The sequence below is a fragment of the Amaranthus tricolor genome, chromosome 3, assembly GCF_026212465.1.
Source record: "Amaranthus tricolor cultivar Red isolate AtriRed21 chromosome 3, ASM2621246v1, whole genome shotgun sequence".
Taxonomy (NCBI): domain Eukaryota; kingdom Viridiplantae; phylum Streptophyta; class Magnoliopsida; order Caryophyllales; family Amaranthaceae; genus Amaranthus; species Amaranthus tricolor.
The window spans coordinates 31,398,969-31,423,420 of NC_080049.1; the positions used below are offsets into that span (position 1 = coordinate 31,398,969).

The 24,452-nt window shown below is 34.3% G+C and overlaps 3 protein-coding genes across 4 annotated transcripts; all 3 read left to right on the plus strand.

Moving 5' to 3' along the window:
- On the plus strand, positions 1–6,981 carry LOC130809219 (receptor protein kinase-like protein ZAR1). The gene is made up of 2 exons (XM_057674902.1): positions 1–1,745; positions 6,103–6,981. The coding sequence occupies exons 1-2, from the start codon at positions 206–208 to the stop codon at positions 6,747–6,749; spliced, it is 2,187 nt and encodes a 728-aa protein (XP_057530885.1). The 5' UTR covers positions 1–205; the 3' UTR covers positions 6,750–6,981.
- A 1,570-nt stretch (positions 6,982–8,551) lies between these two features.
- Positions 8,552–20,296, plus strand: LOC130809220 (pre-mRNA-splicing factor ATP-dependent RNA helicase DEAH7). Its single transcript, XM_057674903.1, has 17 exons — positions 8,552–8,829; positions 9,069–9,128; positions 9,739–9,811; positions 9,905–10,099; positions 10,615–10,971; positions 12,160–12,321; positions 12,425–12,570; positions 12,728–12,825; positions 12,990–13,098; positions 13,603–13,780; positions 13,906–14,135; positions 14,220–14,396; positions 14,956–15,027; positions 15,489–15,665; positions 16,005–16,066; positions 16,251–16,403; positions 18,530–20,296. The coding sequence occupies exons 2-17, from the start codon at positions 9,123–9,125 to the stop codon at positions 20,124–20,126; spliced, it is 3,792 nt and encodes a 1,263-aa protein (XP_057530886.1). The 5' UTR covers positions 8,552–8,829; positions 9,069–9,122; the 3' UTR covers positions 20,127–20,296.
- Positions 20,297–20,744: 448 nt separating this feature from the next.
- LOC130809223 (uncharacterized) lies at positions 20,745–24,421 on the plus strand. 2 transcript variants are annotated; one of them, XM_057674907.1, is made up of 5 exons: positions 20,747–20,919; positions 21,080–21,134; positions 21,250–21,356; positions 23,131–23,165; positions 23,704–24,421. In XM_057674907.1, the coding sequence occupies exons 2-5, from the start codon at positions 21,132–21,134 to the stop codon at positions 23,769–23,771; spliced, it is 213 nt and encodes a 70-aa protein (XP_057530890.1). In that variant the 5' UTR covers positions 20,747–20,919; positions 21,080–21,131; the 3' UTR covers positions 23,772–24,421. The 2 variants fall into 2 exon arrangements, with proteins under 2 accessions (XP_057530889.1, XP_057530890.1); XM_057674906.1 differs by lacking the exon at positions 21,080–21,134 and having other exon boundaries at positions 20,745–20,919; positions 21,203–21,356.
- Positions 24,422–24,452: the final 31 nt, after the last annotated feature.

Genomic DNA, 24,452 nt, shown 5'->3' on the forward strand with positions numbered 1-24,452 from the left:
CAAGTCATATCTTTATTTTAATTCTTGGCGGGCTATGGCCCACACAAATCCACACATTAATACCCATACCCAACTCCCGTCAACCATCTCTTAGCCCTTTACATTTTCTCATCTCCATGAACTTTAACTAACACTTATTCAACTCCACTTGAACACAACTCAATTCTAGCTCAATTCATGTAATTCTCCACAATTTTCAATCACAATGAGAATCCATTTTCTTATTTGTTTTCTTCTCATCGCCATTTCTAATGTATATTCTTTATCTTCCGACGGCCTCGCTCTCCTCTCCCTAAAATCGGCCGTCGATCACTCTCCATCCTCGTCCGCAATCTTTTCAGACTGGAACGAGGATGACCCCAATCCATGTGGATGGACTGGGGTTTCCTGCGACGGAAATTCCAATTCTACCCCCGACCCTCGGGTTGTTGGAATTTCCGTCGCAGGTAAAAATCTCCGAGGGTATATACCCTCGGAGTTAGGCTCACTTACTTATTTAAGACGACTAAACCTCCATGGAAATAGCTTTTATGGATCAATTCCTGATCAAATTTTCAATGCTACTTCATTACACAGCATATTTTTGTATGGTAATAATCTCTCTGGCCCTCTCCCTGCTTCTATATGTTCACTCCCAAGAATTCAGAATTTGGATGTTTCTAGAAACTTCCTCTCCGGCGAGATTCCGAAAGGATTAAAGGAATGTAAGCAGCTTCAAAGGTTGATTTTAGCGAGAAATAACTTTTCCGGCGAAATTCCGGGAGGAATTTGGTCGGAATTAGTGAATCTTGTTCAACTTGATTTATCTTCCAATCAATTAGAAGGAAAAATCCCAGAAGAACTTGGGGAACTAAAATCTCTTTCCGGGACATTAAACCTTTCTTTCAACCATCTTTCCGGGAAGATCCCGAGATCGCTGGGTGATCTTCCTATGACGGTGAGTTTTGACTTAAGGGCGAATAACCTATCCGGGGAAATCCCCCAGATTGGTTCATTTGCCAATCAAGGGCCCACCGCCTTTCTTGGAAATCCGCTTTTATGCGGATTCCCATTACAAAAAGACTGCTCACAAATATCAAAAAACCCACCAATTTCCCAATCAGGGGAAAACAACAAAAATGGGGTCACTGGGAAGCATCATGGACTCAGCCCAGGGCTGATCCTGCTCATTTCTGCAGCTGATGCAGCTGCGGTCGCATTAATAGGTCTAATCCTAATATACTTTTATTGGAGAAAGAAAGACCATTCCACAGGGTGCAGCTGCACAGGTACAATTAAACTAGGACACCATAAGAAAGATCAAAGGTCACCCTTATGTGGTTGTTTTGGTGGGTCCCACAATAACGACGTCGAGAGCGAGTCGGATAAAGAGAGCTCGGAAGGAGGACGAGGCGGCGGAGGAGGCGGAGACGGAGAAGGAGAAGGGGGAGAACTAGTGGCAATTGATAAGGGGTTTACATTTGAATTGGATGAATTATTAAGGGCATCAGCATATGTGCTTGGAAAAAGTGGGTTAGGCATAGTTTATAAAGTAGTGTTGGGAAATGGAATACCAGTAGCAGTAAGAAGGTTAGGAGAAGGGGGAGATCAACAAAGGTATAAAGAATTTGCAGCAGAAATTCAAGCAATTGGGAAGGTTAAACATCCAAATGTGGTTAAATTGAGAGCTTATTATTGGGCTCCTGATGAGAAATTGCTCATTTCTGACTTTATTTCTAATGGCAATCTTACCAATGCTCTTCGAGGTTAGTCCTCTTTCCTCTTTTTTTGTTTATTATCATTTTTAATCGCAAATTTTAATTTGCATAAGGATAGTTGACAGCATATATGCTCGTTAAAGTTTCATACTAACCCAATGGGTAATAGGAGGGTTAGCTCATCAAACTTATATGTTAATCAATATCTCTTTAATTCTTTGACGTGGGATCACATATAGATTATTTTTCCAACAAAATATAGTTAATTAATTAGCTTTAATAACTTTAGTTTAACATAAATAAATTACTAGTACTAGTTCTATATACTCCCTTCAATTCACTATTAATGTCTCATTTGCTTTTTGGACGCTATTCATCTCTTACTCTTTATTTATTTTTATTATTAATCTATAAGTTAAAGTATAGTCAAAGAAATCTTGTTTGATTCTTCTCAATGCAAGAATTATTTATATCAATTTTTTATAATTTTTAATTATGCACAATTAGAGATAATAAGGATTGAATAAGTATATTGGATAGAGTGCATAAAGCAAATGAAATATTAGTAGTGAATTGAAAGGAGTATTTAAATTTATATAGTAGTAAAATACAAATTAAAAGTGATTGATGAACAACCACAAAAAATAAAATTCATTGGATAGGACAGAGGGAGTATAATTCTTCATCAAAGTTGAGAGTCATACCTTGAACTAATGGTAGAACCTTATACCCTTATGACAAGATTTAATTTGCATCACCAATAAAAAAAAATTTAAGTATCCTTTTTTCTATTCACATGTAGGGTATTTTATAGCCTTATTTTAGTATAAAAAAAAATTATAATATCTAAGTTGATTTGCTTATTTCTTTTTCTCTTGTGTATAAGATTTATATATATAATTATATATTTAAATATGACATGAAAAAGTTAAAATAGAATATTTAGGAGTAAAAGTACAATCTAAAAAATTTGTCCAAATTAATTAAATCTCAAGTACAAATACTAGAGAAAACAAATTTTGTTCACTATTAAATAATTTGAAACTAAGTAGTATCTGAAGTATAACTTTATTTATTCTAGTATTGAGAATTGAGTCTTGTCTTATTTAATTGGAGTAAGTTTATTTATTATCACAATTCAAATTGTAATGGATGAGAAAAAGAAAATGATCGGGGATATACAAGTGTGATTATAAACCTTGTCAAGTATTTTACTAGTAAATTTAATTAGCCTAAATTATTAGTATCATGACCATTACTACATTTTAATACAGTAATAACCAAATGGGCAATCAATGTAATACCAATATTGGTAGTTAGTACTCCCTTTGTCACACAAAAGTCGACTCACTTTCTTTTTTATTCTGTTCCATTAAATTTGTCTAATTTTTATTTTTAATCATGATCTATATTATTTTTATAATCCGCATTCACATATTTAACTTTTTTTTTTTATCTTATTTACATATTTCTGCCATTATAATTTTTTTTTCTATTTTCCCACTAAATAGCAATGAAGAAATTTAATGGGACTAAAGCGAATTGCATCTCAAAATATTGAGATATTTAAATTAGATTACTGAGGTCTATTATCTGTCGATGAAGGGATCAATCAGACTTATGTTTGGCATCTAGCACGTTATATAAGTGTTGAATCAAGTAATGACAAATGCAAGAAAAAGTATATAGTAATATAGTTCCATGGATTTACTTCTAAATTGTAATGTAAATAATGTGAAATGGTCCACACATTTTGTCAAGAAATCTTTGATTCTAATGGCTTTAATCCATGATGAGATCTTGTGGCAAAAGTTCTTTTGGCAAAATTTAGCTTTCAATTACCCGTTTTCAAAACTCTTGTACTCCACAAAATATATTAGATGATTATAGAGTATGAGTTATCTATTTGGTTGTCTTAACATTAGCAGTTGTTAATAAGTCGTAATTGTTCTCACTAGCATATCAAATTCATTAACATTGGATGTGGACTGATATTAATGGATTGAGGTTTACCAAACATGCAAATAAGTTAATATTATATTGGTTTGTAATAGTCACTTGTCAAATACTGCCCTTTAATAAATAATTAATAAATTATCGATAATATATTTAATTAAAGTAAATAAAATAGTGTTGTTAATATAGTACATAAACCTATTCATTTCACTTACATGTAGTCATTACCTATGTGGCTATGCTAATCAAATATTTTTGTTTGATTTTAATCATAATAAAAGTCATATCTTTATATAGGGTTGTTTTACTTTTTTAAATGTGTAGAATTGTTATCCAACTTTGGTGAAAAGACCCCTCCACTACTCTTATTTCAAAGTTTTCCACCATACCTATATGCAAGAATTTTAGTACGCTTAATACAAGTAGTACCTATTTCCTTATTTGTTATATTGACTCGTTCTAGTTATTTTGGTTTATTTCTGTTTTTAGATAATAATTCATTACTTTTTTCAATTTCTATCATATTTTTTAAATCTTTTTAATTTCATCTATACTATTTACTCGTTCTCTTCATTTGTTACCAATTATTCGCTTTTTCATAAAAAATATCATATTTTTTTTACTATTAATTCAAAGGAACGAACCAATATAAAGTACTGCCATAAAATATATTGGGAATATAAACATAATATCACAACTATGGCCCAATATAAGATGGTATGTACATACACTTAATTTTGGTTCTTCCTCCCTTTCTTCTTGTCATAAAATGAAGTCTAAAGATCAATTTGGTGGGTACCCTTCTATTTATGGCCAACTAGAATACGAGTACTAATTAGTAATTACTATTGCTATTCAACGTTACCAAAATTACCTATACTGCCCTTCTTTCAATCACTCACTTATTTTATCCTCCCTTTTTGAAACCTAAGGATGACAATTGACAATGTGGGGTGGGTGGTAATTTAGTAAGTACAGTTGAATTTACATAAATATGCAAAATTGTAATGAGTATTTTTCATGGTGGGTAGCTGTAATGGTCCTCAATCTTCATTGAGTGACTAAGATAGTGAGCATCTAATGATGTTTACTTGTAGAATTGTAGTGTATATATAGTATAGTATTGCCTTTGAAGGCACTTTGATGATGTGATCATTGATATCATATGATAATATAGGTACAACATTGTCTATGTATCATGAAAGTTTGTGAATTGGGATTAACTATCTCGTCTCGTGGAAATCATTATAATTAATTTTTTATATGTTAGAGTTTTCAGATTACTTATAGTAATTTTAACGGGACATAGGCAGTAATATTTTATTTTAAAATCATGATTTTCAAAAAAAATTTATTTTTATTTTAAAATAGTAATATATATATATATATATATATATATATATATATATATATATATATATATATATATATATATATATATATATATATATATATATATATATATATATAAGGGTTATATAAAAAATTTAAAATTTAAATATCTTTTAGTTTAACAACCATTCATAACTTTTGTATAATATTAATCTTTATATAAAATATTATATCAGGATTTACTTGTATTTATATTAATTTGTATAGCAAAACCTTTTTAATTTTACCACAAAATAATTAAGTAAAGTTCAATGGTCAAAGTTGTAAAAACAGATCATAAAATTTTTGTCTTCTAAACATTCATGCGAAACACTTATCGACATTTTCATATCTTCCCAACAATCTAATTTTCGAATTATAGCTCTTTTATATTTTAGTTGTTTTTATATAACTATTGTGTCAATATTTGACCTTTTTATTACTATGGTTCATCTGATTATAACTTTTTGCTAGCGTATCGATTATTCGACTATAAAGTTTTAAAATGTATGGATCAAATTTTTTTTCTAGGCATAAAATTTTAAAATGTATGGATCAATTATACATTTTTACTTAGCTGGTAGATCTTATAATTAAGTCAACCCTCAATTTTATAAAGGAAAAAAGGAATTTAGCATGTTAATTAACACTCTGAGATGCAGATCCATCCATCATACATGTTGATATTAGATAGAAATAAGCTAGAAAATATAGTCTGTTCTGTCCTTGTTATAGGCTCCTAACCCTAAATATTAACTATCATAGCAAGTTTTGTATAATTATTATCTTAATTTTTTTAATTGATTATTTTAAAATTATAAATGTTCACTTTAAGGTTATATTAATCAATGATCATTTAAAAATTGTAAGTGATCACTTTAAGATAACAAGATTCATTAGGTCAGCCAAATAAAAATTATTCTCATAATAAGACCGTCTCATTTGAAAATTTGTTTAACTATTAAGCGCACAAGCTCCTCTTGCCTCTTATAGGACTGCCCCTGACAATTAGTTATAAGTACGTATTTCAGAACGAGAGGTAATAATATCACTTAACAAGTTCATTCTTATTGTACAGGGAGAACAGGGAAAGCATCAACAAGTCTAACATGGTCAACTAGGTTAAAAATTGCCAAAGGAACAGCAAGGGGTTTAGCTTATCTACATGAATGCAGCCCTAGGAAATTTGTGCATGGAGATATTAAACCATCCAACATTCTCCTAGATAACGAGTTCCAACCCTATATATCAGACTTTGGCCTAAATCGACTAATAAGCATTGCAGGCAACAATCCTTCCTCTTCCGGTGGCTTCATGGGAGGAGCGTTACCTTATATTAAGTCTACAAATCATGAAAAGATTAACAACTATCGTGCACCAGAGGGTAGGATCCCTGGTAGTCGACCCACTCAAAAATGGGACATTTACTCATTTGGAATCGTGTTACTCGAGTTACTTACAGGAAAATCTCCGGAACATTCTCCACCAACAACATCAACATTGACCAGTACCGAGATTTATGATTTAGTGAAGTGGGTAAAAAAGGGTTTTGAAGAGGAAATTCCTCTATCCGAAATGGTGGACCCTATGTTGTTACAAGAGTTGCATGCTAAGAAAGATGTATTAGCTATGTTTCATGTTGCTCTTTCTTGTACTGAAAGTGATCCGGAGATTCGGCCTAGAATGAAGACGGTGTCAGAAAATATTGACAAAATTGGGACTTAAAACATGTAATCTTGCTCATAGTTTGGTATACTATATTATGAGATAGTACTAGGGTAGTTAAATTGGGCATGATTTCATGTTTTTGACAACAAGAATATTTTTTATCACTTTTTTTTTAAATGTTTAGTTGGATTGAGGGAGATGGGGGTATTCACAATTGATGATTATTATTTGTAATTTGTTATTTGTAACTTTTTAATTTAAAGTCAAATCATTTAAATATATTTTACTATTTGTATGCATCTAGTTCAATGTGACTTTTATGAATCAAGTCTAAAATGTCCAAATTGGAATAGTGGAGCGTTTCATGAGCCATTCTGAGCTTAGGCCCAAATCATATGTGATTTTCTTTTAAGGCACAACTGTTACCTTGTGTCATGAGTTAGGTTACCTGAGAAAAGGTCATCCAGATGTATAGTGGGCCAGGATAACCTAAAATATGTCAACAAAGAAATAACTGCCGCTAATAGTGGAAAAGGTGGTCAAATAGCTGACCTAATTCCTTGCTATATATACTAGCAAATTCACAATTGATAATTATTATTTATAATTTGTAATTTTGATTTAATGCCAAATCATTCAAATACATTTTACTATCAAATAATTAAATTTGAGTACTTGTTATGACAATTGTTGATTTGTTCAAGATCTTAAATGGATTTGCACTAAAAAAACTAGAATTAAGTTCATGTTATCATATAGTCAAAAACATTGTGTATAAAAAACTTACACTAAATTGATCAAGAAACGAACACCGAACTACTACTAGCCGGACCAAGAATTAGCCCTAAATCGACCACCAATCAATTCACACTCCCATGAAGCTGATTGGGTCATAAACCGATACAAATCCGATCTGTGACCATCTCTAATTCGAAATAGCATACACTCGAGTTTTCACACTGTATCATTTAGACATTTTCGACTTGACAGTTTAAGTAACGTTTAGTGATTTAATGAGGCTAAATAAAACACTAATTTAGAAAAAGTATCAATGCTCTTGAAATAATATTTTAAGCACCATGTAGTGGCGCATTCTGTTTTTCAACATGTTACAAATTGTAGCATTTTAAATTATATAAAAATTTTCTGTACATTTTAATCAATTAATATATCCCAAAAGTTATCATTATTAAAGTGTATGTCAGAAGATAAACAATTTGCACAATTAACTAAACAATTAACTATCTAACAACTATAATTGTATTTGTATTGCTATAATTAATTGCAACAAATAACTATTAACAGAGTCGCTAACCATGACTCTGTAGCTACCTTGCGCCAAACAAACATGTAAGTTATCAACCCAAATACAAAAAACAAAACTAAAATCTTACATAGCCGTTCGATTTTCAGTCTAAACACTTTTAGCACCTTATTTGTGAATATGAATTTGTTACTAATACACTAAATCGGTTTGATGATTTGACCAACTGATAATATTGATCAATAAATTTAAACCATCTATTAAAGAAATATATTATAAAACTTATTTTATTGGCTATTAGATGATTATAAAGAAAAAGTTCAAAAGCCAATATAAAATTACTATAAATATTTTTTTGAAATTAACTTAAAAACTAGATTTTGATCAAATTTAATAGCACAAAATTTTTTAATATAATTAATCTTTAATGGATTGAACCTGAAAGATATCTCTTATAAAAACGGTCTCTTATAAAAGTGACTGGTTTAATAGTCATTGATAAAACATTTTTTAACCATTAAACTAATTAATAATCTAAAAATCAAAAATTCAACGAAAAACACCATAAGTAAAAGAAACTAATCGCCGACATTACAAGTCATTTTCTTTCTTATCTTCAAAAAAAAAAAAAAAGTCATTTTCTCTCCTCTCTCTGCTTTCCTTTTTTCCGTCGCTTTTTCTCTGAATATAATCTACAGAATTGAGGGATTCATCTTACTTCTCCCTGATTTATTCCATGATAAACCCAAGATATTTAGAAATTCATACCATTGCTGCTTCGTTCTTTCTTTGATAATCCTGATTTCATTGATTCTTTGAGTTTGGGCACTGTGATTTTGGCGAATTGAGGAAGTCACTGTAAATGTTTTAAAGGTGAACTGAGGGAGTTAATATTGCTTATTTGCTGCCGTATTTTCTCTCTTAGCCGAAGAATCTTATTCCTTTAAAATTCTTGCTGCAATTATTTGTGTGATGTTCCCCTTTTGATTTTGGGATTTGGATTAGGGTTCGGTCGCCATTTGTAGGAATTAGGGTTTATCTCTGCAAGTTATTATTCCTTTGTCATGTTTTTTGTGATTGCTAATGGGTTGCTCTTTTTCCCTTGTTTTTAGGGAGTTTAAAATTCACTATTCGGCTATAGTGCAACAGGTGCAAATCTTGCAGTAATGGAGGTTAGTTAACGATTTTATGTAAACTAATTGTTTTTGCCTATATCCCTCCTTTTTGTACATGGAAGATTAAAGTTTAAACAACAATAACTACAAGTACAACTGTTCGAAGTGTTGTTCCAATTGCTCGAAGTATGAAACAATGCCGTTGTGTGTCATTTGGATATATACTGTTTTTTGTTTTTAAGATGCACTTTGATTCATGAGGCCATGCCTTGAAGAGAGAGCGATAAATGATAAATGTGGCACATCGTTGTTAGAGAGATAGAGAAGCCATTTGATGTAAATGTTATGTTGCATCTACTTCCAAATTATTCTTTTTTCTTGCCAAAAAATATTTTTTAGTTGATGATAGTTTAATTGGACAGCGTAATGTAGAAAATGACTTATTATTTACTAGAGGTTAGAATTTATTTGGGAAGTTGGTGATATGTGATAAGGAATCACGTATCTGTAAAAATGAAATTGTTCAACTGTTTGGCTGCACCTATGGGTTAGACATGGTTTCTAGAACTCAACAAATACAGAAAATTTTATAGGAAAAATCTTTGTACTCTTTGTTTCATTTGTCACACTTGCTTAGTGAAGATGGCTGACTATAAATTTCATGCAGATTCCTGATAGTGATGGAGGACTACGTGTGCAAGCAGAACATGTCTATAGAAAACCGGAGAAGTCTCGCCTTGGTACTATCAATTTCCGTTTGTTGTTTTAAAATGGTGTTTATTGAATCTAATTTAGAGATTCACCATTTATTTGCTATTATTTATTTTATTCAGGTTTGGATACCCTCGCTCTGGCAAAAAGGAGTGAATCAAAATTAGATGGTGGTTTTAAGGTTCCCAGGGTTATGACATCATCTCTTGATGAAGAAGGGAAGTCAACTGTGACTGATGTTGACGAAGATGGGGTTGTAGCAGATGGAAGTGTGAAACGGGCTCAGGCAAGAAGATATCGTGATGCTTCTCATTTTGGTAATGTTTCCCCATCTCATTGTGTTGACTCCTTTCTAGCTTTCCTTCCCTCGTTCCCCTTGCCCAATAATTTCCATTGCCTGCCACTTAATGCAAAGATGCCACCTTTGGACCATGCGGTTTTTTTGGGAGGGGGTGGGGGGGGGGGGGGGTGGGGATGGAGGGGTGGTCTGTTTAATGACCATATCAACAGAGATTGAGTGTTTCGGGACTTGGGCCTTTGGATGTTTCTTTATTGGTTGCCTCTGTCATGCTACTAATCATCAAATATCAAATAGGAGTATTTAGGACTGTTTAGTGTGCTACAGGGATTCATTGTAACTCCCTAGAAAAGATCATGGATTTCCTGTCTGTTGTCAATTTACAAGGATGGAAGATTTTTGTTCCTTTTCCCTTTTCAAAGATTTTCCCGCTTCAAATGGATTTGGCATTCATAGAGCTCACATGACAATACTTGTGTAGGGTTGAATCTTGTGTTTATATCACTGATATTTTTCTTATTCTCTGTTTTGCAGAAAGTACAGTTTCTCAAGAAGATGAAGTCCATGATAGGTTTGACATGCATCACTCTAAAGAGCGTATCCGCTCTGAAGTCTATTCGAACCCTGACAAGGATGGTTCGGAAGATCACTCTAGAAGTGAAAGTAATAGAGGGGTGCATAGACGTGGTGATAGCAAACATTGGGGTCATGGTGTAGGGCATGAACGGCACGGCAGAACCTCTAGTGGTGGGCGCAATGACAGAGGATATGACAGAGACTCTAGTGGTAGACAACGTGATAGAGACTCTAGTAGTAGACAATATGACAGGGAGTACAATGGAGATCATGATAGAAAAAGAAGCAGATATGAAGGATATAGGAGAACTCCTGGTAAGAAAAACTTTTTAACATTAAATCTTTCTAGTTCCCATCCAAAAAAAGAAAACTACCTCATTATTAAAAGTTACTTGTGAAAGTTGTATCATGTATTATGTTGGAAGGCATGTCATTGATACCTATTTTGGGTACTTAAAAGAATTGATTTTTGCTAAAAAAATCCAAAAAACATTGCTAATACGAGGAGAATTCAAGTTTAGTTATTGAGGCGCTGGGAGAATTCAAGTCTCGCAGTAGAGAAGGGAATTCCAAAAACATATTTTCGGGTCTTTGTAGCCAAATCCCATCACACTCATTCTTCGAATAGTATTATATTTTATCATCATAAACTTGTGTTATCTTAGGTAAATAACATATGACCTTAAAACAGAAAATATGGCTATATATAGCAATTGCATTGCACTCATCATGTAGAATGTGAAATACCCAAATAATAGATGGTGTTATCAGTTTTTTTCAAATACCAAATTATCACTTTTGATTAATGTATATCGATTTGGGATGTCTTTTTGTAAAATAGATAGAGTGGACATATACTAAGGGATAAAATTTGAAACGAAGTCATACGAAAGGATTTAGGATTTGCAAATATTGAGGAAAAAATGAAAGAAAATCAATTATAAGATGGTTTGAGCATGTGCAAAGATGATATTAGCAAACCGATAAGGAAGATTGATAGTTGGAGCTCGGGAAACTTAAAAAGAGAGCGAGGAAGATTGAAGATGACTTGGCGGACAGGATTGGAAAAAAATACGAAAGATCTAGACTTACAGATTAAGATGGTAGAAAATTAAAATGAATAGAGAAGAAGAATCCTGGAACTAATACATTTTTGTTGTGGTCATTTGGGAGGTCTTTTTACTTTTTTATAAAAGATAGATTGTCGTAAAAGAACATAACATGAGATTTGGCTTGCCAAGCTCTGGCATGGTTGTTAACCCTTTTGCTAGATTAAGAAAAGTCCAATGATATGTGACATATTTTGAGTTTTTCTTTTTTACTTATTGGAAAACACAAAACATCTTATAGTGCAGAAAAAGGAGAATCCATTGTAATTGTTTGTTTTTTCCCATTCTTCACATTTAGTTTAACTGCCTTGTGGCCATTGATATTATTCCCTTCCTCGCCCTATTTTCAATATTTATTAATTGTTCCTAAGTTTATCATATGCAAAATTTGTAGGTAGATCAGAGTGGGATAATGGGAGATGGGAATGGGAGGAGACACCGCGTCATGATGGTCACCATAATCCTAGCCAACGATATCAGCCTTCACCATCCCCAATGTTTATTGGGGCATCCCCTGATGCAAGATTGGTTTCACCTTGGCTAACACCACGTTCTGGTATGCTCTTGTCTTATTTATGGACCATTGATTGTGTACCTGTTCTAGACTACTTTTATTCTGCGAGTTTTCTACAATTGACGCTATTACAATTTTGTTGCAGGATCTTATGCTTCCCCATGGGATCATGTGGCGCCTTCACCTGTCCCCATCCGAGCTTCTGGACCCTCCGTCCGATCATCCACTTCTCGGAATGAAGGGAGGTCTTATAATCCAAGGCGTTCCACTGGTGATTCAGAAAGATCAGAGGTATCTGTTTAAGATTAAGTGATTTCATGTGAGAGTAATGAGACTCAGTTGGTACTTTTAGGATGTTCTTTAGATTTAGATTTGCATCAGTATGACTACACCACTATTAGGCTATTGATTTAACAGTCACCTCACTTGTTTATCTGTTCACATCAAGGATATGGATACCGATGGAAGCCCTACAGCTATAGAATATAATTCTGAAATCACGGAAGATATGCGTTTGGAAATGGAATACAATGCAGATCGTGCGTGGTAAGTTGCTGTTTACATTTGTGTGTGCCTGCTACATATACCTGTTAACTCCGTTTTAGTCTTTTTGGGTATGCTTAAGTCTAATTTGGCTTGACTCCTCTTTTCTTAAACACTCTAAATTTTGCAGTGATAGTGTTTTGACGTATTCTTTATATTGAATTCAGGTATGATAGAGAGGATGGCAGCACTGTGTATGATGCCGAGAACTCATCCTTCTATTTTGGCGATGATGCTGCGTACCAGAAGAAAGAAGTGGAATTGGCGAAACGACTGGTATGTTTGACAGATGTCTGCAGCTTTCTCCTTCTTTGATTATGTTGTCATCATCTTTTGTATATCTATTTTATTTACACACTATGGGTACTCTGCAATGACAGTAGTGTATATGTCACCGGGCATGTTGATGCCTCTTAACTTCTCAGCATCTGTACATTTTTTATGATTAACTGTTGAGGATCTGTATGTGCTGGTGCCTTAACAAACGTTTCCCCCCTATTTCCTTGAAACTAATAGCAAAAGAGAGCATTCCATCTAAGAACTTTACAACATCTGTGAGGACTGAAGATTCTTTTATTCAACGATATAGCTGTATAAGAATAATGTTTTATCACCCGTGACTATTAAAGATTTCGATGATTATTTTTTATGGTTGGTCTTTGGTTCTAAATAAGTGGCGTTACATACATGGTCTAGTTTCTAGGATACTTATTTATGATTTTTGAATCAAATTTTGATTCTCTTATCTATCTCACTTTAGAACTATCTCCCTCTCTGTAGATGAGAAGCGACGGTACCATGATGTCACGCGCTCAGAGCAAGAGGCATTCACAGCTGAGTGCAGACAAGCAAAATTGGGAGGATCGTCAACTGTTGAGGTCAGGTGCTGTTCGAGGTACTGAGGTTCAAACTGAATTTGATAATGAAGAGGAGAACAAGGTTATTCTACTAATTCATGGTTAGTGAAAGTTATTAATGCACCTTCTGTTTTACTGGGCAAAGTAAATTTAACAAGTAAGGGTTGGAATAAAAGACTTGGTTGAGCATCGAGTTACTAAAGGGTCTTACATGCACATGTGACAGATACAAAACCTCCATTCTTGGATGGCAGAGTTGTTTTTACTAAGCAGGCAGAGCCTGTAATGCCTCTAAAAGATCCAACGTCAGATATGGCTATCATATCGCGTAAGGGATCCGATTTAGTACGCGGAGTTCGAGAAAAACAAAGCATGAACAAATCACGACAACGATTTTGGGAGCTTGCTGGTTCAAAACTTGGTGATATCCTCGGTGTTGAGAAAACAGCAGAACAGGTTTTCCAATCTGTAGTTATAAAATCAATTTCTGATATCTGCCAATTTGTCGAATTACAATATCTAATCATGCCTTAAATGCAGATTGATGCCGATCAAGCTAAAGTTGGTGAAGATGGGGAAATTGATTTTAAAGAAGAAGCAAAATTCGCTCAACATCTGAAGAAGGATGAAGCGGTGAGTGACTTTGCAAAGACAAAAACCATGGCTGAGCAGCGACAATATCTTCCCATATATTCTGTACGAGACGAACTTTTACAGGTATGTACGCAACCTTATTTGTTGGTTTTACAAATAGGTTTTTTTATCGACTTTTGGTTGCAAACATCATTTACAACTTAACATAGATAACGAGCGTACTTTATTTTGATGAGTCATTTATACAAAACCACCTTTTATAGTTTCTCTCAAATAACCACCTTGCATTTTTTTTTCAAAAACTCACCTTATATAATATAATTTCATTTCATTGTATCACCTTTTTGATGTCATCTAAATTTTGACTGTTTAATTCATAATTTGACTAGGTTGTGATGTCATGACCTCCCAAAACAAGTCTCTTCCTTTTTTTATTCTTTCCCTCGCATAAATTTATAGTCAAACTTCATAAATGCAGGAAAAATGGTGATACTTTGAAATGAAAATTGTAATGTAAGGTAGTTTTTTGAAAAAAAATTATTTATAAGTTTTTTTTTGATGTATGTAGTGGTTTTGTGAACATTACAAGTGTATGATAGATTTTTGAGGTACTTTGATGATGGTGCTATCTGGTTTTGTTTGTCTAATTAGATGCTTTTCTTATACTTTGAATTTATAACAGGTTATTCGCGAGAATCAGGTGGTAGTGGTTGTTGGAGAGACAGGTTCAGGAAAGACGACCCAATTAACGCAGGTTTGTTGATAAAACTTGACAATAGGTTGTCAAATAGATTTTACTTTGAATCGGAACGGGCTGTCAACTGTCATAATGGGATTTTAAATTCGAATTAATAATTCTATCTGCATGAATAATCAAGATATTATTGTCTTCATAAGTTTAAAAAGCTAACACTTTAAAAGTAGGTGATGATTAGCAATTTATGTTTAATAATTGCATTTTTGGCATGATTAAACATGTTTTAAATTTGCATAGTTTTTGCTAGTTGATAGGAATGTATGCCCAAAATTGAATCATAAAATTGTATGATTCAAAAGTAGAATTGTGATTTTAACAAATCTCATAATCTTAATCCTAAACAGATAATGCTTGGAAAATGCAAAAATCTACTGTATGGTATTGAGTTATTTTGTTAATTATGCTGACGTAAAATAACCTTTGTCAATGTATTTCTTATAACATGAATTGTTTCACAGTACCTGCATGAAGATGGCTACACTTCATACGGAATTGTTGGATGCACGCAACCAAGGCGTGTTGCTGCTATGAGTGTTGCTAAAAGGGTCAGTGAAGAAATGGAAACTGATCTTGGAGATAAGGTTGGATATGCTATCCGTTTTGAGGATGTTACGGGACCAAACACCGTAATTAAGGTTTGTCTCATATAAGAACTAAGTATGCGCTTTGAATAGCTCAGTGTCACATGATTCGCTAATCGCCTTGCAAATTGCGAATTGGAAAAAGCGAATTCTGGTCGATTTTAGGCTATTTTTGAACCATATTGAGCGAATCGCGAATTCAAAAAGCGAACTCATTAGCGAATTATGTTTCACCGGAATAGTTGATAGTGTGATATCCAACCACGTGTTTCGTAGTTTGAAATTGCTTTCTTTCAATTTTTGAACCTATGTTTATATAATGTCGTCTTTCTACACTTGGATTAGTGGGGCACTTTAACTGAATTATGTTGAATCATTTTTCTTACTTTGCAGTATATGACTGATGGAGTACTTCTTCGTGAAACACTTAAAGATGCTGAACTTGAGAAATATCGGTAATAATCATTTAGTTTATGTGTTTATGTTGGTTTTTCGTATATTCTGTCCTTACTGATTACTTAACAAATATAAAGGGTTTTGAATATGGGTGTGCTACATCATAATATGCGGTAGTGGGCTCTACGAAGCATGTTGCATTTGAGTTAAATTTTTTTACTTAAGCTACAAAATTTTCTACAGTGTTGTTGTGATGGATGAGGCACATGAGAGATCACTTAACACGGATGTGCTGTTTGGCATATTAAAGAAGGTGGTTGCTCAACGTCGAGATTTCAAATTGATTGTGACCTCAGCTACTCTCAATGCCCAGAAATTTTCACTTTTCTTTGGAAGGTAATATGTTATTCTATAAAGCTCACTTTATTTCTATTTTAGAAAACATGCCATTAAGGAAGAAGATTGATATTGTTCAACTAGAACATAGTCTCTCTTAGCATATCGAATTTATGCGTATGCAAGATAAAGTTTTCCTTATCATCACGTCAACTGATATTTTCTTTTCTTTTACTAGAATAGAGTTCAGAACAAGATAACTCACCCAAAAGACTAGCTTGGTCACAACTAGCTTAACCTAGGCCACCACTCCAAGTTGGATTCTCGTTGCTCACGGCTACGGTGATCATGGCTGGCTTAACTCAGATCTCCACTACGTAGGCCAACACTTTTGAGTCGACTTTGATACCATTGTTATAGAACAAAAGAGAACTCACCCAAAAGACTAGCCTAGTAGGTGAGAGAGCTCATTTACTCTATAAACCACACATTACTTGTCCATACAACCCATGTGGAACAAAGTCCCATAACTTTGTAATGGCTTCAAATCCATTCCTTTACACTCTGTTATAGAATAAACAAGGGAACTCACTTAAAAGACTAGCTAGCCTAGTAGGGGAGAGAGCCCATTTAATCTATAAACCCCACATTAGTTGCCCATACTAACTAACCTTATAATGGCCTGAAAGTCATTCCCATTATAAGTTCACAACAACAGATTTTTTGGAGGAGATAACAAGTCCTAGAAATAGATTAGCTTTAGTAATGCAAATTGTTTCGAGTCTATGTGCGCAATTGTGATGGTGTTTACTGGAGAATTGTGTGACCAAGACTTTGACTGGAATCAAATAAACTACTTTGCCTTACCCCATCTATGGAGAGTGTACATTAACAGAATGTTTTTGTTTTTTTTTTTCATCGAGTTGCTCTAGAGACAGCAAGTTAGCTTCTAATTGATCATCAGTACCTGGTATGAAGCGTTCCAGCAAGGATTTGGACAAAGTTTATTTGAGAAGATGCAAAAACTTTTAACTAAATCTGCCTTTAAATAAAAATTATAAAGAATTTGGTACTTGTTAGTCTCTCGGTTTTTTTAACACTGTTGAATAAAAGATGGAGATAAAATTTTGGGGCCTTCTTTTCAGCTATGTATTGTTGTTAATATTGTTTAGGGCAATGATTCTATTGAAACCTTTTGAGGTCATCTAGTCGCACAAGGAGAAGAGAAATGAATAGTGAAGTATGGTAAAAATAAGAGGGAAACATTTTGATAACTGGTTAGGATGACTAAAAAGAGGTATGTTGATGAAGGAAATGAAGTTAAGACAGTTGTCTCAGGTTATTCTGATCCAGCTAGAAGGTAAGAGGTTTGTTGTCTCTGTACAAACTCTAAAATATTGTTCATTGCTGGTTCTAGGTGGTTGGTATATTGCCATCTACGGAGCACCGAAATATATGAGATGCCAATTAAGGCCACCCGAACCAACATGATGAGTAGAATGAGTAGAATGAAGTAATGGATAACCTCATCAGTGAAGATCTATTTTATTGGCAAAGCTGAGTTTGAGCTTATGATCATTTCAAGGGGTTGAAGTGTAAGGGACTCGAGTCGTCAAGACTAGGGATTTTCCAATCATTTATAGCCTCTGTCACATGCCGACAATGTATGAAACAGAATCAGCCCTGACGTTCTGGTCCTCACCATACCTCTCTAATGCCTCATGTTGTCATGTTCCATCTTAACTCTTAAGAGCACCCATTACATGACCAAAATAGAGAAGTTGGTTTGCTTGCCCCACCTCTTTTTTACATGTTACTTCAAAAGTAAAACTTGGGTGATCACTTCTGAAGTAGTGAACTCAAGTAGTGCTTACCATGTAGGAGGATTTTTTTTGTTTTTTCAATTCACTGATTGCGTAGAAGGGACAATTTCTGTTGATTTATCTCACTATGTGATGAATTTCATATGCTATACTTTTTAAGTATTAGTTTTGATTCGATTTAGTGATGGAGGCCTATTACCAGCAAATTTCATTTGTCTAGTTAAGAATTTTTTTATTATTATATTTTGTGTTTTAAACAATTACTATATGGAAGTCTGTTTTTAGTTTTATTTCTCTCAGCTCATTTTTTTATGATCTGTATTGACATGATAAACTAAGTTTCTGAAAATTTTTTTGTTTCAGTGTGCCAATTTTCCATATTCCTGGACGAACATTTCCTGTCAACATCTTGTACAGCAAAACACCTTGTGAAGACTATGTTGAAGCTGCAGTCAAACAAGCAATGACTATCCATATAACCTCCCCGCCTGGTGACATCCTGATATTTATGACTGGACAGGATGAAATTGAGGCAGCATGTTATGCTCTTGCGGAGCGCATGGAACAGCTCATTAATTCAACTCAGAAGGCAGTTGCAAAGCTCCTAATTCTTCCTATTTACTCCCAGCTTCCGGCAGATTTGCAGGCAAAAATATTCCAAAGAGCTGAAGACGGAGCCCGAAAATGCATTGTAGCTACCAACATTGCTGAAACATCTCTGACTGTTGATGGTATCTTTTATGTCATTGACACAGGCTATGGTAAAATGAAGGTCTATAACCCAAGAATGGGTATGGATGCACTTCAAGTCTTTCCAGTCAGTCGTGCTGCTGCCGACCAGCGTGCTGGACGTGCTGGTAGAACTGGTCCAGGTACTTGTTACAGACTGTATACAGAGAGCGCATATTTGAATGAAATGCTTCCAAGTCCTGTACCTGAGATTCAGAGGACTAACCTTGGCAATGTTGTTTTGCTTCTGAAATCCCTCAAAATTGAGAATTTATTAGACTTTGATTTCATGGATCCACCCCCACAGGAGAACATCCTTAACTCCATGTACCAACTCTGGGTGTTGGGTGCCCTCAATAATGTTGGTAGCCTGACTGAGCTCGGTTGGAAAATGGTGGAATTTCCATTGGATCCTCCTCTGGCAAAGATGCTTTTAATGGGTGAAAAGCTTGAATGTCTCGATGAGGTGTTGACTATTGTCTCCATGCTTTCAGTTCCAACTGTGTTTTTCCGTCCTAAAGATAGAGAAGAAGAGAGTGACGCTGCTAGGGAGAAGTTCTTTGTTCCCGAGTCAGATCACTTGACCCTTCTCAATGTGTACCAGCAATGGAAAAGCAACGACTATCGCGGGGACTGGTGTAATGACCATTTTCTACAAGTTAAAGCTTTACGTAAGGCTAGGGAGGTGAGATCCCAACTTATGGATATTCTGAAACAACTAAAGATAAAACTTACATCAACCCCCGACTGGGATATTGTTAGACAAGCTATATGTTCTGCGTATTTCCACAATTCAGCGAAGCAGAAGGGGATTGGTGAGTACGTTAACACAAGGAACGGTATGCCGTGCCATTTGCACCCAAGCAGTGCTCTCTATGGCTTGGGGTACACGCCAGAGTATGTCGTCTATCATGAGCTACTTCTGACCACAAAAGAGTACATGCAGTGTGTCACCTCTGTGGAGCCCCATTGGTTAGCAGAGTTGGGGCCCATGTTCTTCTCAGTGAAAGAATCGGACACATCATTGTTGGAGCACAAAAAGAAACAGAAGCAAGAAAAGACGGCCATGGAGGAAGAGATGGAGAATTTAAGGAAAGAGCAAGCCGAGGCAGAGAGAAGAAGGAAGGAGAAGGAAGAAGAGAAAAGAGCCCAAAAACAACAGCAAATTGCAATGCCAGGGTTACGTCGTGGTGGTTCTACTTACATTAGACCCAAAAAGATGGGTTTGTAAATAAATAAACACTAATTGTGGTTCACAATTTTACATGTACAATGTACAAATTTAGTTATTAGCCACAGATAGAATGTCATTCTGTTTTATCAGGAGTAACGCTTTGATGTATTTGATCCAAGTTTTGATCATTGTTATTCATTCCTCAAGTTTTGCACCTTTTATCTATACATATTTCCGTCCGATGGTGAAGTAATTTTACTATAGTTCATTATTATCAAAATTGAAAGTTTTATCTTGTTAATGTGAAAAAATGATAAAAAAAATTTAATATCATTTTATTTATTTATTTTTTTTTGTTATTGTACTATTTATACGTATAATATGAGCAAATATTTGATAATTCGGCTTTATTTTAGTGTGAAAATGTACTATTTCCCTCAACTAAGGTCATAAGTTTGATTCTCGTTATTTCATCAGCCTACATGTACTTAAAAAAAAATGTGCAGTTAGTTAAAAGTTATTTTTATTATGAGAATCGTATCTACCATTTTTCCTTCATAAAGACTAGATTCCTTGATTCGATTATCACCTTTTACCTTTGGTAATCTCGTTCATCGATGATCTTTACCTGTAATTAAAAAAAAAATTATTTTGATATACTCTTAGTAGTTCATGACGTTTTTCTATTTACTTACATGTAGTACTTGCATCGGCGAAAAATAAAAGCAGGAAAGGAAGGGGAAGCCAAGTCACGTTACGACACTCATCAACCCGGCCTTCCGTCGTCACGACCGACGGAGATCTCATCAACGCTTCTCTTAACTTCCCTTCAATCGATTATTAGGGTTTTGTAAGTCATTTTCTTCAATCTATCTAATCTAGTCTTTTCACTTTGCTTTTTTATTGATCTATATTGATTCTATACATATTTAACTTCCCTTCAATTGATTCTCTTAACTTTGCTTTTCTTCAAAATTCTTATATTTAAACTGTTGATTTTCCCTGACTAGGGTTTTCTCGAAGATATTCGCCGAGTTTTTTAGCACAAAATAGGAAATAAATATGGTGATTAGATATCCTGCTTTTCCTAATCTTTTTTGCAACATTTTATTTTGGATATTTGAATGTTTTAGTCAAAGATGATGATTTTGTGATGGGAATCATTCTGGAAATGTTGCAGTCGGCTCTGTTCAATTTTCACTCGTTTCTGACGGTGGTGTTGCTAGTTATCTGTACTTGCACTTACATCAAGATGCATTTTCCTGCCATCCTTGAACAAAGAACCGGGTATTTTTTACTTTTTAATTCCTTTTTATGTAGGTTTATTTTGCTATGGTTTTCCAACTGTTGAAGACCTTTTTGATTGGATTCCACATGTTTGAATTTTGAATCATGAGATGTGATCCATTGATGAGTTTCTTGTACCACAAATTTGGGCATGTGCAACAATGGAGTGTTAACACTAAGAAGATACAAAGTTGGAATTAGAGGGAGTTAAAATGAAGGCGTAGAAGATCGAAAATAACCTGTGGGTAGGAGTGGAGGATATGAAGAATCTCGAGTTACAAGTGGATAGGATAGATAATGGAAAAGGAGATTATATGTGGATGACCATCGGGAATGATACTGCTTAATGTAGCCGACCCCAATTTTTTGAGATTAAGGCTTTGGTGTTGATGTTGTTATAGTATCGTTCAAACTCAATAGATCCTCTTTAGAATGAGTATTGGGTAAAACTGAATGTGTTAGTCAAATTATAGAAACTACTATTGGGATTTGTTTGTCAAATTTTGGTCATATGGAAAATAAAGACTGATTTGCCTAATAGATATCAAGCTCATTTTTCTCTTTGAATTATCCAGGCGTGTTATATGTTAGTATGGGTCAAGTTAAGTGTTACTATCTTTTAGAGGTACACGTTTTATGACTGATTATGGGAGAATTATGTTTCCCTATTGTGTTTGATTGGCTTTAAAAGGATTGAAGAACTATACCTTATTGAGCAGCTAGATAGGAGTTGCATTTTGTTGTTACTTTTTAGTTTTACCTACTCACTATCTTCTGCTCGTCCAGAATGGTTGGAAGCTAGCATATAGTTGTGTAGCTCACACATATCTTACTTCTTAGATAATAATATTATTAACTTCATTTTACTATTGAATGTGGGATGAGATTTCAGTGATATATATGTAAGAGCCATGGATTAAGCAAAGGGGAAAGCGAATGAATGTCAGGGGTAGTAGTTTTGCGTATGTTGCTAGGCCTTGTGCTTCTTAAGTACTGCTCTTTAGTGCACCATGAATATGCTGGAATGTCAATTCACATTCCTTGATACTTAATCGGTTAATCCTATGTAAGGCAGGGTGATGATGAGAGGCCATTCATACCTGTGCCTTGAAGCATCCTTTGTGTTTCTTGACAAATTGGTAAAGTCACCCTCATTGCCCCCACCGCAAAACACAAGGGAATAGGAGGTAAACATGTTGGAGCATGTTAGTAGCTGAGAAGCAAGTTGATGTCAATCTAATGCTTACAAACGTATGAAATGATTTTGTTCGTACTAGTAGTTTGTTACTGTTATAAGCTATGCTTCGTCGCTCTTTGGAATTTTGAGGGTTTTCAAGTGCTACAGGTTTGCGTTCACTTTGGAATCTAGATCGAGTATCATTATGTTATGAGATGGCTGATAAAAATAGCCTTATGTTATGACACTTAAGCTTTTGTGATAGTGTGATAGTGCAATAGCCAATATCTTTATTTTTCTTCCTATAATTATTCTAGTGTAGTTATTTTTTTGTGTTGTCCTATACCTATATAAAGAGTGTAGTATTTTTTTTTGATAGGTTTTTTCTTTCATTAAGTGGTTTTGCAAATGCAAATCATTACTTCTGAACTAATTCCAGAAATATACTCACAGAATTTGCTAAAACAAACTCAACCTCAGAGGTTGATTTGTTAATCATCATCAACTATGGCTTTTCCCTCTTACCTTGATGCTTTTGGTGGATGGATGTGATGTATCTTTAGTGTTTTTCTCATCTACCTTGATTTGGTCTTTCAGATTTCGAGGATTCTTCTGGAAGGCTGCTAGGATCGGTAAGCTTTTTAACTTATTTTCTTATCCTTAATAAACCCTCCCCCCCCCCCCCCCCAACACAGTCTCATCAGCATAGCCAGTCTAATTTTCCTGTGGTGCACCATTCATATCTCTTGCTCAACACAATTAAAAATTCAAACTAGATTCCTGCATATTTTGCTGAGTGGCACTAAAATTTCATATTAATCTCTTTTGGAGATTATCATCAAATGTATGCCTGAGCTCAATATGTAAGAAGATGCATGCTGATAATTCATTCAGATATTAACAGATGATATAGTAGTTTTGAGAAGTTGCTTGTTAACGAGTGGTTTGAGCTTAAGATGAAGTACGATATAGCAAATTTTGTGAGTATACACATTTCAAGCCATATAACTATCAAAAGAAAGCCTTTTTTTTAACTTTCTTTCTGGTTTACTTTCAGCTATTAACATGCAATGATGCAATGAGTTTCATATCTATTGATGTGTGCTTCGAGGTGAGTTTTACTGCATTGTGCCATGGATATTTACACGTGCTCTTGGTTTTGTGAATCAGGTGAAAGGCTGAGTCCATGGGTGGCTGTAGGATGCTTCACAATGGGTGTGTCAATAATCTTTTTCTAATAGAAAACAAGTGTGCATATTGTTCTCCTTGCAAGCTGCTGCATGAATCAGAAGTTGGGTTTCTCCAGATGGAAGTTGTTGTACCGCCTTTTTGCGGCTGATCAAGGAACCCGTTTGTAATCAGGTCTCTAGAGTAATAGTAGACACTGATATTAGATCGTGGAGACCCAAATGTTATAGCTCATGACAGACCATATTTACTGCGAAGTTTTATTATTATACACTCGAGATTAGTACTGTAAGCTTTTCATTCATTCATTACTTTATTACCATTTTACTGTCTGTTAGTAGTATATTTTTCTATCATAAGTGGTTACATCCTTTTTAACTAAGGCTGTAGTTTTGATTGTTCGGTTGGTTTTGGGTTAGGTTTGAGTTGTATTGGTTCAACTCGAAGGTAAATATACCTAGGAGGTGTAATAACTAATAACGTTGTTAAAGAGCTAAGGTGGCTCGTGAGCTATTCAAGATGTGGTTTGGTTAGAGCTCTGCTCAAGTGGGCTTGACTTGCGTTTGTGAAAAATGAAAGATTCGAACTTTAATCAAAACTTAGAAAAGAAAGAGCAAGTCGAAGATACCTCAACAAAAAATTCAACAATGTTAAAAAAAAAAGTTTGAATTTCGAAATTTAGGGTACAAATATTATGATTATAAAGTGAAATATAGCAAGAATTTTTCTCA

Excerpts from the sequence above, each read along its gene's own strand:
- LOC130809219 (XM_057674902.1), top strand. The coding sequence starts at position 206 with ATGAGAATCCATTTTCTTATTTGTTTTCTTCTCATCGCCATTTCTAAT. Across the intron at positions 1,746-6,102 it reads TCTTACCAATGCTCTTCGAG|GGAGAACAGGGAAAGCATCA; the intron begins GTTAGTCCTCTT and ends CTTATTGTACAG.
- LOC130809220 (XM_057674903.1), top strand. Across the intron at positions 10,972-12,159 it reads AGGATATAGGAGAACTCCTG|GTAGATCAGAGTGGGATAAT; the intron begins GTAAGAAAAACT and ends CAAAATTTGTAG. Across the intron at positions 16,404-18,529 it reads TTTTCACTTTTCTTTGGAAG|TGTGCCAATTTTCCATATTC; the intron begins GTAATATGTTAT and ends TTTTTGTTTCAG.
- LOC130809223 (XM_057674906.1), top strand. The coding sequence starts at position 21,223 with ATGGGAATCATTCTGGAAATGTTGCAGTCGGCTCTGTTCAATTTTCAC. Across the intron at positions 21,357-23,130 it reads ATCCTTGAACAAAGAACCGG|ATTTCGAGGATTCTTCTGGA; the intron begins GTATTTTTTACT and ends TTGGTCTTTCAG. Across the intron at positions 23,166-23,703 it reads CTGGAAGGCTGCTAGGATCG|GTGAAAGGCTGAGTCCATGG; the intron begins GTAAGCTTTTTA and ends TTTGTGAATCAG.